Genomic DNA, 15,692 nt, shown 5'->3' with positions numbered 1-15,692 from the left:
TATTAAATAAATTTAGAAAATCTAAGCCGTAAAAATGTGAATGTGAAGTGACATTCAGCCAAGTATGGTGTCCCATACAGAGCAGTGAACACACACACACTGTGAACACACACCCGGAGCAGTGGGCAGCCATTTATGCTGTGGCGCCCGGGGAGCAGTTGGGGGTTCGATGCCTTGCTCAAGGGCACCTAAGTCGTGGTATTGAAGGTGGAGAGAGAACTGTACATGCACTCCCCCCACCTACAATTCCTGCCGGCCCGAGACTAGAACTCACAACCCTTCGATTGGGAGTCCAACCCTCTAACCATTAGGCCACGACTTCCCAAAGGGGTCTTCTATTACCCTAAACAGGTTTCTTCTATGATAAGTGTTTATATACATGATACTGATTATTACATTGCTACTATGCAATTCTATCAATAAATGGACAGTATAATTACTTTATTAGCTCAAAACTGAAACTTTACATTAAAAACAGTTTGTCTATGAGTCAGGATGAACAAACAAGTTCAGATAAGATCAAACAAGATATACTAATGACGTCATTACTGTGAAATAACATACCTCAACTGACCAATCAGAATCAAGCATTTCAGAGAGACATGTAATAAACAAAAATAATAAGACAAAAATCCAAAAATATTTTTATTGTATTATTATTTTCTATATATATATATATATATATATATATATATATAAGACAACAACAACTATGCACCGTCACAGAGTTTGGGAATATTCACAAATATTTTATAGGGATGGGCAACAGTGATCGAGTTATCGAGTACTCGACCGCGACAGCGATGATCGATCACGTAAACGATGATCGAAATTATTTGTAAATTTTTTTTTGATTGGTTATGGCAGCACGTTGGGCGGCGCCCTGATCTCTGATTGGTTAGCTTCCCACTTGATGCCTCAAAAGACATAAGAAGACAGATAATCATGGCCTCAAAGTCACATAGTGATGGCTGGTTTCCCTTTGAGAAGAACGATGAAAATACAGTTCAGGGTAAGCTGTGCAGCGCCAAGCTGTCACACAAATCTACAACAAATACAATGCGCTATCATCTAAAATGTGTACATTAAATATCTGGCGATAACAGAGCGGCAACTCAGACGAGCATAGAATCACCTGTCGTAAGACCTAAATGCAACGCAGGCAGAACCGAGAAGATGACAAAGCTATATGCTGAAATGGTGGTTAAAGATTTGCTGCGTTAGTTTCAGGGACAGAGCAGGTTTACTTGTCCAGTACCTGGCTGTCCCTGCAAAATCTGTTCGAGCGGAGCGAATTTATTCCACTAAATGTGAACAGGCTGCGCACCCGGCTCTCATCTGAGCATGTAGACCGACTCTTTTTGAATAGACATTTGAATATTTTACCGGTCGTGGTAAAGATAATATCCATTTTTTTTTATAATATTATTATTTCAGTTTTGAGCTTTAGCCATAGTTAAAATATCTAGGCTATTTGGCCTCTGTTTTATAACTTATAATAGTTGGTTAAACTTGGTGAACTGTTTTCTTTATCTTTTAAAAACTACGTTTCACCGCTGGATCAAAATATGCTGCTAAGTTATACTGGAAGACAATGTTTTGTTTAAAAAAAATGCACTTGAATAAAGTAGCAAAAAAAATAAATATATATATATCTTTGTGTGTTAATTTTTAAATCACAGATAAATAATGAAATGGTCTTTATAAAATAAAAATGCACTGGATATATTTGTAGCCTAATTATATTCTTAGAGATGACGAAATCAAAATTATTTGTTTGTCATAGTTTTTATCTATATTTTAAATCTTATTCAATTATTTAGCAATAATCAGTGATTTCCATGCTGTTAAATAATATTTTGGTTGATCAGAATGTGCAAATTGAATACAAAATATTAATTAAATATTAGAATACATAAAAAAATAACTATAGTGACACTAATGTGAATTTATTGTACTTTCGTGTTTGTAAAGCACAATCCGATCGAGTTACACTTTCGGTCATGTTCACATCTGCATCGGCGAATTTTTTTCAGATAAAAGTTACAAGAGCTAGTCTACGTCTGATTAATTAACATGAACAGTGATGCTGAAATCGCTGCCTATCAGCGATTCGTTTCATGCTCATATAAGCAATGCCGATGTTTTATTTTTCTATTATTGTTGTTATTATTTTATTATTGATGATATAATAATGCAGCCGAGCTTTTTTTCCGTCATATTTGTGGGCATAATGCAATTCATATGGCTTTGAAAACGCGCAGGTGGTTTATGGAAAATAAAACTTAACTTAAAAATAAAACTTAATTACACCTATTACACTTAATAACGAAGATTGATAATATAGCACAAATCTGCCATACATTTATAATGAGAACTTTATAGGAATCAATAGTAAAATCTGTCCTTGCCCATCTTTCAGCATGCTGTCATGAAAACGCATCAAAGGGAGCTCGCTCTCTCTCTCTCTCTCTCTCTCTCTCTCGGTCTAACGCATAACTTAGCATCCTATTGTGCTGATACAAGTTGTAATGTTAGGTCTGATATGTATCTCAGTTATCTGATTTATCATAGGATGTGTCATAGATAGAATTAGCTTCCGTTTATTGGTACACTCTTCCCCTCAGGCAGATATTTCTTGGTCCTTTATTAATAACATTGCTTGATCATAATCATAATCTAACCTTTCCTAATCATGTGTTCATGTTTTCATAGACAGATTTTCATGTCAGATTATTACTTTTTCATTTTTTCATTTTCATAACAATCTTTAGATTTTTTCATTATATACATTATGGCCATGAACCCCCCCCCCCCCCCCGATTTTGAAACCTATCGATGATCGAAATGAGAAATTTCCCAAAATGTCCATCCCTAATATTTTATACACAAATACATGATATCAGAGTTGAATATTAAACATTTTAGAAGAAAACAAAATGGTTGTTTTGCATGTGACATTTTCTAGCAGGAAATACAATCATCTGTTTGAATATTCTTTGCTTTTGTGAATTTTGTGAATTTATGTAAGCTATACTTTAAAGAATTTAAAGACCCGCTAAAGCCCAATGAATCTTATATTTATCTTATTTTTTTACCTAAAGTGGGCACCTCAAGCAATGCTACAGGAGACTGTTAGATTTATCCCCGCTGATTAACAAAACTGAAATATATAAGCTCTATTTATTTATTTATTTATTTTTCAAACACATTTTCAAAGCATAATCCTGCTATCTTTATAATTTTTTCCTAGTAGATTGCACTGTTGTCATTTGGCTGTCCTCACTGCAATAAGCTTTAAAGGCAGTAAGTAAACACATATCAGCATGTGAAATGAAAAGCTGTGCTATTTAAAGGATAATATTTCATAGAGGACAGGGAGTAGAAAAGATAGATGTGGGGGTTACTTCACAATTCAGACTGAGAAACAAAGGGACAGACAGACTGAAAGGAACAAAGACAGCCAGTGAGATGAATGAAAGATAATACCTGACACACAGACAGCGAGACAAGAACCTTCAATTCAACAAAGAGCCGAGAGACTCCAGACAAACCAAACCAGAAACCAACCCAAAATGACATTCACCCTTAGCAAACTCATGACTTTTCCTGTGAACAGTTGAAGAATGTTCGAAGGGTTCTAAACCTTCAAACAGGACACCAAACCAAAATCATACAATGTGCAAATCTATCATCTATTTAATATTTATTTGATATAGGCCTAATATTTTGGAAATATGTAATAATGTCCTTAATGATGCAACTATTTGACACAGGGAAAATGAGGAGAAAGATGAACTGAATGAACAAAATAATGCATTTCCAGAGCAAAAATGTTGTTCTGGGATATTGATGGGTGAACAGCTTTCTGCATAACATTCACAATGTTATGTTTGGCATAAAACTGACTAAATGACCTACTTTGCAAATATGAAAAGACTTATGAACTACTGTAAATATTTGAATTCAACACATACTGTATGTGTTCAGTATAATCTCAGTGGTTCTTAACTGCTCTGCACATTTTGTAAGTCATCCTTATTTAGTGCACTTGATTCAGATCATCATCATCTTAATAGCAGAGAGCTCCATGAACTGAACTGACTGTGTCTGATAAAGGCCGGTCTCCCTCTCGTGCACAGCCGTGTCCACGCCAGAGATGCTCACAAGTCTCTGAGCTAGACTCCAAGTCAAGTCTCAAGTCTCTGAGCTAGACTCCAAGTCAAGTCTCAAGTCTCTGAGCTAGAGTCCAAGTCAAGTCTCAAGTCTCTTTATTATATTAAGTATCTGGTTATAATAAATGTTGCATCACGTACAGCGACCCATCCAAGCTGCTTAGAACACTGCATAGCTATATATAAGGAATTCAAAGCATGTAATATGTTATTATGACAACTCTATCTATTAGCATACAATATCAACTTTGATTTTGGTATATAATCAGTGTAAACAGGCTATTGCAACATGACAAAAACACCAAGAATGCTTTACTTTTAAGTTAATATCTGTATTTTGCATTTATGGATTCAGTAATGGCCTTCTGTCTGTCCTGGCTGTATAGCTGCACACCTTGTCTGGCTTAAGAATGAACAAAGCTACGCTGACTTATGTTATTCATACAATACCTACTCACAAATAAACATAAAAAAAAAAGGCGGCTGCAATGAATTTCGGTGCAAAACAGCTTTTACTACAAACACTTCCACACAAGAACATTGTTATCACACAAGAACATTTTGATAGAGAACCAAAAATATTTAAAGTAGATCAAATTAGAATAAATAAAATGGAAATGTCTACATACTATTACTACTGTAAACTTTGCAAATAGGACATCAGCCCCTTCAAGTCAATGAACAATAACAAAGTGGGCTGCAATGAATATCTGTGCAAAACGTCATGGCTCCGCTCCTACCCAATGACAGAGGCACGCAGGTTTTTTTTCCACTGGTGTACTCACGTGAAGGATGCGTGCACAACTAATAACTAATATCATCACGCTATAAAGGGTTGGCCTGCGCTGGGTGCGCCCCTCCCCCTATAACTGTTCTGTCTCGCGGAGGAGCTCATTTGTGTGCATCTGTATGAAACACGCGCTCTGAAACACTCATAGGAAAAAAGAGCGACAGAAAGAACGGCTCCCCTCCAGCCGTGACTCGGCTCCCATCGTTCATGTTTATGAGCCGTTCAAAAGAATCGGTTCGTTCGCGAACGTCACAACTCTAACAGCGAGCTCACTCATCTGACGTTTACTAAAAATTAACATTGTTCACGAGTCCCGGAGCACGAGTTCGAGTCGAGTCTGAAGTCTTTAGAGGACGAGTCTCAAGTCAAGTCTGAAGTCACTGTTTGTGCGACTTAAGTCGCACTCGAGTCCGAGTCTCAAACTCGAGTCCCCATCTCTGGTCCACGCAGCTTTCAAAGTATACTCAACTGCTAGATGAGAACTAATGTACGAGTACAACACATGTGCACTTCCAGTCCACTTAGTGAGCTCATAGTGATGATGTACATAGACCATCCATGTGGACACACAAATGACTAGATGTGCAGAACCACTGCATTAGATACTGCAGGAACAAATCTTCTGGCATTATTCACTTCTTAAGTCTGGCATCAAGTGTCACCGCTTCCGTGTCCAAACGCTCTACCAGAAACCATGAGAAAATTACAAAAGGTGCTAATATACACTCACAATGTGATATAATACTAGCGAAAAAGTTATAATCCTAACCTTTAACTCCATACCGAAGTCCCAGATAGTCAGACAATGAATATATATATATATATATATATATATATATATATATATATATATATATATATATATATATATATATATATATAAATTATTTGTGGGACGCTGTGAGCACAGAGACTGTAGTGTACATTGTAAGTTTGAAGACGTTTAGCTTATATTAGGGGTGTCCATGGTTAACCGATTAACTGTTAAAAATTGCATAACCGAGTGAAACATTTTGCTCGGTTAAGTGACGTCATTGGCGTGCATTGATTTTAGTTGTAATACATTTTTGAACCACTAGAGACCGCCAGAGCGCTCCCAGACATTTGTAATGTCCACAAGAAGAAGTCATTTTTCTAATATGAAGCGGGCAAAGAAAAGTACAGCGTTGGAGCACTTTAAAACGGGGCAAAATGCAAGTATTGCAATACAGTGCTTAGATATACCTCAAGTACAACCTTGTTGTTGTAATCTCAACAGCCAACACCTGGGCATCATTAGGCCAGCGACACACTTGATCTGTGGCGAAAGCATCTCAGCTGCGTGGCGTGTCTGTTTTTAATTCGGCTCCCATGTTAACAGGTTAGAGCTTGCCGACTGCCTGCGTGAGACGCCCGGCTCAGGCGCGGCTCGACGCGTGCATGCTAGAAATAGAACCGACGCCAAAATATAAGGCAAAATATAATAGGAAAATATGTTTATACATACATATGAATTCATGACATTTTGATATTTGAAAATCTATAGGTTGACATAAATTCAGATATAAATGTAATAAAAAAAAAATAATAATTATCGATTTTGAAATATTGTACTGAGGCGGCCGAGGAGCCTGCTTGTTACCTTCGCCTAAACACGTAAAGTTACATAACTATTACTAGAGCCTGTTCCTTTATAACATAGCCAAAGGTCGGTGTATATTTGCTTTATACATTTTAGGCTTATTCTCAAATTCAGATTGTGTTAGGGGGCGGGATTATTAGGCAGTTTTAATAGGACAATTTGATCGGAGAGATTAAATTTTGTCGGACATTTAATTTTTTTATAGCCAATGTCCGGCAATTACCGGACAACGGAAGCCCTGGCGCACACTATGGTTAACCGAGTATTAACCGCTAAGGGCCTCGGTTAACGGTTAATGAAAAACTTGAAAATGTGCAGCCCTAGCTTATATGATTAATATGAATAAACAGTGCTTATAAATGGCTGCTGAGGTCGTATTTCAATTGAAGCGAGTTGAGGCTTGGACCCGGAAACAGCGCTTCTTACGTCATCACTTAACAACCGAATAGCAGTGGCTTGCATTCACACAAAAGACTCTCTGACAATCACAACATGTCAATTTTCCAGAACTAAGGTTCAGTGTAAATGCAGGAAAAAAAGGGATTCGGGTGGATTTTAATAGGGTAGTGGTGGAAATTATGATTCTTTTAAGAGATTCGTTCATTTTCAGTTCGTTCACCAAAATGATTCGTTCAGATTCATTCACTGATTCGTTCAGTGACCATTTCTACGTATTACACAAAATACACCAGCAGGTGGTGAAAAAGAGTGTCTTATGTGTCATGTCTTAAGTCAACGAACGTATTCACTTGTTACAAAAACTTATCGCATTCTATACATAAAGTCTAATTCAGTTGTTCAGATGAACAAAGCACAAGGTTTTCTTGCATAAATAGCATTTTAATTGTTTAGTCAGACATTTCGTATATGATATATTCACATTCATAAATCTGGGATTAAACGTCTAGTTAAGTTCTGTATGCTAAATATGAAAACAAGAGTATGTGCACAGTACCTATAACTGCACTTTGCATTTTACGAGATTGACATGCTAAATGGCCAACTGACCCGGATTACTCTCATTCATTTCGCTCATGAACGAGATAAGCTTTACCAGTTAATTTCATTCATGAACAACGTATCCGTTCATTCAACTCGTTCACGAACGACATGTGTACAAGTTCAGTAATTTCATTCACGAACGACGTATCCGTTCATTCAACTCGTTCACGAACGACATGTGTACATGTTCAGTCATTTCATTCACGAACGACATGTGTCAGTTCATTCAACTCGTTCGTAAAATATGAGTCAGTGGATTACGTGAACGAGAACGATTCATTCACCTAAAAGATTCGTTCAAAAAGAACAATTCGTTCACGAACGACGCATCACTATAATAGGGTCACTTTGCCTACATACATTTTGAAAGTCTTTAAAATGATGAAAGCATGGCAAAAGGATTTCAAGATAACAAAATTTGTATGTTATCATGATTGTCACATGGTTTTATGTTTTCATGGATTTTTATTTTGAGATAACTCATGGACATGTAGCTTACATTCTCTCTTCTTCTCCTGTTTTCTTTCTCAATTTTAAACTGTAAAATTACAATTTAAAAAGGTCTAACTAGTGGAGTGTTTTGTAACCCAAAATAGGCAGGAAATCACACATTTTCTTTCGCCCTCAGAAGGATGTAGTTCCCTGTTTTTTTACTGACTTCTCTGTCAGTCCTTCTTTTAATGTGCTTTGTTAAACTGCTGTTTTGCTTCCCTCTTATGCCTTTATCCTTTTCATTTAATAAATAAAATGTTGTGATTAGATCCTCCAATACTTCCTTGCCTGCAGTCTGTGGCAAATATATGACAAAAAGAAAGTTCAAATTTGCTAGTTTGAATTCACATCAACTCGGTCCAATACAGATCAACTCTGGGACATAAAAGTGCCCTTATTACTGCTCAATGACACAGTCACATTGTATCAGGATAGAGTTTTTTTTAATATCCAATTCAGATCACTTTCATTGAGTGTTAAATAATTAACTGGTTTAGTGTGTCAGCTCAGTTCATGATACACTGAGCACAAATGTGTGCTAAATGCTCTAGGAATAAAGTGTGGCCTGTATTTGTTCTGAGCCTTGGGCCCTGTCTCTAATTCCTCAGTGTAGAACATATGCCCCATGCCCTCAGGAAATGAAACACAGAGCAGAGCAATGACAGAAACAAACATGAGAAGAAGGCATAGAACTCATTTGCGGGTGAGACGTCTCCACCTCTTTTTGCCAAAACCGATTCTGTGTCATCATTTTTTGAAAATAGTTTAGTGAAGGAATGCACGTCAACAACACACACACACACAAAAAAGCAATGTGATGTTCTTTAAAACTGCATCAAAAAACGTTTGTCAACCAATCAGGTTCAACCATTCAACAGCACAAGAGTATAAATATACATATCTATATATAAGATGATTTCCACTTTAAGTTTATGCAGCACTGCACAAATACATAAAAAAATGTGCTTTACTACCCCATGGATCTCGATAACAGTCCAGTTATAACACCTTTCTCTATCAACAGATTCTCATCAGCTGATTTACTGTAGGCAACAAAATCATAAAAGTTAAATGTACTCTCTGCAGAGTAAATATCGATCCATTCTGCAGAGAGTAAGAGTAAATCTGAGCCAATGTTGTAGTTAATTAATCAAGTAGTTTCCCTCTACAGATGATGACTGATAATTAGTGATGGCGTCTGCTGTTAACAACTGAGGAGACATCCAGAATAGCTGGCCTTTTACATTTTAGGATGGGGGTCACGTGAGGATGATCATATCTGGGAGTCTGTGGCAAATAACTGATTGAAAACCCTTGTTCTAAACAGCATTTGGTCGGAAAGAAAATCCGATGTCATCAAACTTGTTTATCCATATTAGTGGTAGAGCGATTCTTTTAAATGCAGTCTTCTGAATTTTAAATTTGTCATTTTGTATTTTAGGGCACACTAACCTTAAATGGTTAGTTCACTCAAAAATGACAATTCTGAGATCATTTACTCATCATCCTGTAATTCCAAACCAATAAGACTTTTGTTCATTTTCCAAACACAAATGAGGTTATATTTGAACGAAACCTGAGAGATTTCTCTCCCTTCATTGAAAGTCCATTCCAGAAAAACTGACACTTCAAAATGTTCAAAAAGACACCACATCTAATATGGTCAACTGTTTTAAGACCTAGAAGGTAGTACCAAATCCACACATTTGACAACAGGGGTAAGGATTCAAGTTACCCACCTCAAAAAAAAGATGATTGGAGTGTTTGTGTGAGCACTTACAGGCACGTACGCTTCATAATGACATTTGCATGAAAAGTGACACGGAAGGATTGTCGCTTCGTATGTAAATTTCATTGCATCTCAACATTTAAATCACGGGTGAACTCATGAACCTGACAAATGGTTGGAAGTGATGGTTTATCAGTTGCCCATTTCATGTGTATCTGATTTTCATGTGACACTGTTTTCCTAATGAATGTTGTTCAGTTGCTTTGACGCAATCTTTTTTGTTTAAAGCGCTATATAAATAAAAGTGACTTGATTTGACATTTCTGCAAAATGATCTTACGTTGCTTCTTGCACGCTTTGCTTTCAAAGTGAAATGTCTAGTGAGGGGCGCTAAAAGTGCATTTAGTTTTATCCAAAGCCAATAAACGTGATTGTGGCCCCATTTTATTACATTGGTTGTAGAAAATATAGTGGCGAGTTCATCGGAAATGAAATGTCCGGTGAGTGGCACTAAAAGTTTTATTGCATTTGAAAACAATGCATCACCTACACTGAACCCAACCAACAGTCTTAACAAACACAAACTTAAGGCAAAAACACATTTGCTAAAGCCACCATTTAATTGTTGTCAGAGGACTCGTACCCAAGAGCTTCAAATCACAAGTGCAACTGTGTACCCCCAGGTGAGCTATACCAAGGGCGTCTACTATATCAGAAAAGCCATACATATGGAGCTGGTTATGTGATACAAACATCGAAATGTATTATCTTACAGATCATGTGTTCTGGACATCAGGACAACCAAGTCAAAACAAGTCTTTCTTAATTGATAACCTGCCCCTGTATTAAATTATGTGAAAAGGAACAAAAAAAAATTGCCATTTTGCTGCCTCCAGTGTTCAGTTGAGCTGGAAACTGCAGTAAATATTTTGTAGAAGTACAATGTAGATAGAAGCATGTTTTTGCAATGAGCCGGGATTCGAGTTTTAGATGAGACTAGATTGATGATGGTGACAGAGTTGGGTGGCGAGCCTGTGATTCACGAGCCGATCAAGCCCAGCAATGGCAATCAGAAGAACAGTCCCACGGTACAGTGGCTAAACCAAAGGCCTATGCGGCAATCCCCAACATCCAATTAGGACCAGAAACGTCACTGAGTTGGGGACCAAATGGGACCATACTGCTTCTCCTCCATTTACGGATGCAATACATTGACCTTGTCTGATTGTTACAGTGTTGGAGAAATATTTAATCACTACTTCCTCAATAAGCACCTCCCATAACGTCCTTACAGGGAATTACACACTGCCAAAATGGCTTCACCACTTCTGCTTATCTTTGTGTTCAATGTAGAATTCTCCAATGATACAATTCCAGGTAAACTACATCATCTGTGCCTGTGCCTCATTTTCTCTGCTATATCTCTTGTTACTTTCTGACACACGGTCTACCTGCAAATGTACCGAAGTGATCCATCACAGCTTCACAAGGAACACGGGTGCAGTTCCAAAAATCATAAAGCAACTCCAAGGTCAGAAGACCTTGCCAGATACACGTATACAACATACAAATATTTTAAGTGGTGATTTCTCTTTAACATAATATAGACCTACCACAAATACGAATCCTACAGCGATACACCAAGATGACATTGAATCATGTATAGATTATAGAAAAAGGGAAACAATTGCGTCACTTACTGGCATTTGTTTAAAAAAATTATAATAAAAAAATACACCTGGATATTTGTTAATATAATGCAAATTTATGACGTGAAGACATTACACAACTTGAACTCAAACAAGAACAAAGACACTATGAGCACGGGAGATAAAGGGCGCGCGCATACGGTTAACCGCGTAGCCGTGCTGCAGTCAAAACGCGTTAAGTTGTAACTTTTGTGTTTTGTGAATGTACGCACTGCCGCAAGTTTGTGTAATGAAGCACCAGTAAAGGCAGCAATGGATGCTATGTAAAATGCTGCAATCTTTGCATGGCCCTCCCCCATTGGTTTCCTTCAGTGCCCTAGACAACGTGTTCATACCGCCGCACAATGGACTACTAAACCTAAGGATACATATACTCACGTATATACTAACATCTTATGTTTACACGTACATAAACGAAACACGTATAGAGATCTATATCAGAGCAATAATAGAGGTAAACCTTTAAATAACTTATTGAGTTCATTTGATCAAATGAGAAAGAAGAAGAGTGGCAGCAGTCTTCATCAGACAGTAGAAAAAAAACCCTTCACCACACACCACTGGAGAGAGCTATTCAAAAATGCATTCATTCAATTAATGCCACTATGTCGCCCATGTTGTTAGGCTATATAACGTTACGTGTTTTAACAGCAATGCGTAAGTAACTTAGGCTATTCTTTAAATAAAAAGAAAAAGAGCAATCAGGCATACGATATAGCGTTAAAGGCGTTATAATTAATTAATAACTCACCTTTACATTAACGTCTTTCATTTTTTCCTGGCGTGCTTTCGGCGACGGGTCCGAGACACGGGACATCGCGAGAAAAGGGAAACTTTACCAACAGCAGTCGGACTGTATAAAATCCAGATGTCCGAATCTTGTTGAGAAAACAAGCATCCAGTGCGTTAGGTAATATTAAAACTATACATGTGTATTAAAGCTCAATTCGGTCTTACATGAACTGGGTGTATAATAAGACACACAAGGTTTTTTTTCTTTCACAGGAAACTCCACAGCCTTCGTGAGATACTGAATCTAATAAGACTATAAACCAATAGCAGTCGTGTATTTCTCTGACTGACAGACGCTTGACCAATCAGTTGCCACACATGTCCGACCCCGCCCATAACAGATGCTACAGTATATAGACTACAGCAGGACGCGCCACATGGTGTGTGTGTGTGTGTGTGTGTGTGTGTGTGTGTGTGAGAGAGAGAGACACACAGTCGAGGGAAATCCTGAACAAACACCACCATAGATGAGCGTTGGCTCAAAACATGTTATTCTATGGGATAGACTAACGTTGTACAACTGAAATGAAATGCATTCATTAAAACTTAAAATATTTTAGAAATAACCTGTGACTTTAAAAAATTTTTTTATAAAACATCTGTATTTATTGTTTTTAATCAGGAAAAAAAAAATTCTATGGGTCACTCAACTTACATTTTCGATCCACCCCAAGCAACAAATTGTGGTTTAACAATACCACATTTTCACTTTGTCTAGTATAAAGCATTACAGTCAAGCTGTTAAGCAAGTCCTTAAACACTAAAAGTTCACAGTGAAGGTTTAGTGAATAATTAAACTGTATAAAAACTGCAGTCAGCTGACTGGGTCAAGAAAAGTAAGTGAAACAACTTGTATCTTAACAGCATGTATGGGATTTTGAGTAATAAACTTTGGTAAATTTGTTCAGCCAATAAGCAGTTTTATTGCATACATAATAATGATAATGCTGGTTTTAATATCTGCTGCTTGGTAAATTACCTTCTTTTGGTTTACTTTAGTGAACTGACTATTAGATCTATTTTAGGAAATATTAAAATAGTAAAAGGCTGCAGTCATTATCTACTTGTTAAAGAATGTTCATTAGCCACTGTAGGGAAATAGAAAGAAGAATTAAAAAATGCAGTAAATGAAATTAAATATACTTTATTGTCCCTGGTAGGAAAATTTGGAGTAGACTCAAAACCAACATTCCAACATCACCTGATACACCTAAGAATATTAAAAGTATGCATACAAAATTTGTTCAATTTGCAGCACGGGATCCTGTACCTTCTCCTAAAAATGGGAAGGATCACTTAAAATTCTTTATATACATTGTTTAAAAAGAGACTGAATACCGGGATAGTCCTTTTGTCATGTCAATGTCATAGCAGTTCGTAAAATACCTTGTATCTTTGTTTTGGATTTTACGTTAAGGTTCCAATACCAGGTAGACAAACCATACCTAATGACACTTTCTAATACAGACTGATAAAAAAGCAAAATAATTTTACTATCAACACCATAAAACCACAATCTACGTAAGAAATATAATCTTTGTGAAAGTTGTTGCACTTGTGCAATTTCCTGTTTGTGAACAAATACAGGTGTAGGATCTCTAATACCCTTAGGATCAAAAATGATTGCGGCTGATTTCTTTGTGTTCACTTTTAGGAAATTAGCGTCACACCAATCAATAAATGACGTAATCACAGAATAGTAAATAGAAGAAGAGTTTTACTTTTTCAGTAAACTTAGAATATAGCTGTATCATCAGGAAATGTCAGAGTGCCTGTTAGAGCACTCATTAGAGTACAATGGAACTGGTGAGCGGACATAGCCCTGTGGAACTCAAGTACTACAGTATTTCACTTGAGACAGACTATCGTTTACTTTGACTCTCTTAGCTCTGTTTGTAAAAAGGGAAAAGTACCACTGTATTATTGCAGGATTCACGCCTAACTGTTTAATTTTTTTAATTAAAACATGTTGGATAGTATTAAATGTCAAACTAAAATCAGTAAAGCAGTCAAGCATTAGCATCTGAATCCTTCAGGTGATTTAGAACCAAATGCATCAAAGTATCGTCAACCGTTCCTCTACATTTCCTATAAGTGAAAAAGTGGATCTAGTGGGTTACTAACATCTGCTCTTGCTCTTTTTTAATATGATATTTGTGATGATATGGATTTGTATGTCTATTGTATGCATAGTATTTTTTATATTCTTAGGTGTATCAGGTGATGTTGGAATGTTGGTTTTGAGTATACTCCAAATTTCCCTACAAGGGACAATAAAGTATATTTCATATCATTTCAATAACCAGAGGCTATGGTTAGTACTATGAAGTATGCCCGTTACCAGTACTCCAATAGTTTTTTGTCTAGTCCCCATAGTTCAACTGCATAAAAACTTAATTAAAAGTCATGCAGTTAATCAGAAATCTAGATTCTAGCCAATTTAAGGTCTAGCATGTATTAACCCTGGGCGCAGATTTGCGGTAACAAAGGATACATTGTGTCTACTAAAGTAAAACTTTACTTTAGCACTACAAACCACTGTGTTCATATTTAAAATAATACATTAAAATAATATGGTAAGACACACCAGTTAGCAACTTCAAACAGCTAAGCGAGCTGTTTTGTACAGCTAAAATAGCTGGAAATGGATGAGACTAGAAGCCTCGCACATAAAATTTACAAAGAATACAAATCATTTGTTTTCGTCTGTTGTCCTCTGTATCATCTTGTTCTGTCATTTATGAAAGACTGTTTCCAAAAATTATGGTTTTCTGTTTGTGCCACTGTTGACTGCTTTGTATAATATATCTGTCTTGTGTTATTGCTGAACTTGTGTTGTCCCCTCTGTCATGCATTAAGCTAAGTTTTATGCTTTATTATGCGTGGAATACACAACTTTTGTATGGATTTTTGCTCCAGTTTGCAGTCTGTATGAGTCAGAGCCAGCATTAACATTAATCAGCACTAACCTTCATTTCCCATCTTGAGACCTTCACACACACCACACTACATTCTCCTCCCATTTGTACCTTTATTTTTTTATTTTGTCACTATTGATTGCCTTATCTACTGTATATTTCTCACTATACCTTTATTATTATTTTAAAGCTGACCATGTCATAGTATGCAGCAGTTTGCAGTTGTGTACAGATGTGTCAGCATTTTCTGCTTTCACACTTACCATAAACACTTCCCCATAAATATCTGTGGGTTACCTTTCACTTCACTTTCATCTCCCTTAAACTATGGTACAGTACACATAAACATTTTGAACCAAAAAAAATTTTGCTTGTCAGAATGGCAATTATATTGGTACCAAATATCGAACAAAGTGTTTACAGTTTTCAGACTATGCAATGCTTACCCAAGGACTTACCTTGTG

The 15,692-nt window shown here is 36.6% G+C and overlaps 1 protein-coding gene across 3 annotated transcripts in view; it reads right to left on the bottom strand.

Moving 5' to 3' along the window:
- Nucleotides 1-12,552, bottom strand: part of LOC128030062 (rho guanine nucleotide exchange factor 2) — a 38,346-nt gene extending 25,794 nt beyond the window's left edge. For 2 of the 3 annotated variants that reach the window (XM_052617544.1, XM_052617546.1), the window contains exon 1: nucleotides 12,270-12,544. In XM_052617544.1, the coding sequence (XP_052473504.1) occupies nucleotides 12,270-12,335 (66 nt within the window). In that variant the 5' untranslated portion in view covers nucleotides 12,336-12,544. Of the gene's footprint in view, nucleotides 1-12,269 lie in introns of all 3 variants that reach the window. The other variant, XM_052617545.1, reaches the window with a different exon arrangement.
- Nucleotides 12,553-15,692: the final 3,140 nt, after the last annotated feature.

The sequence above is a fragment of the Carassius gibelio genome, chromosome A16, assembly GCF_023724105.1.
Source record: "Carassius gibelio isolate Cgi1373 ecotype wild population from Czech Republic chromosome A16, carGib1.2-hapl.c, whole genome shotgun sequence".
NCBI lineage: Eukaryota > Metazoa > Chordata > Actinopteri > Cypriniformes > Cyprinidae > Carassius > Carassius gibelio.
Note: the sequence above shows the minus strand (reverse complement) of the source record. Positions and strands in the feature narration are given on the sequence as shown.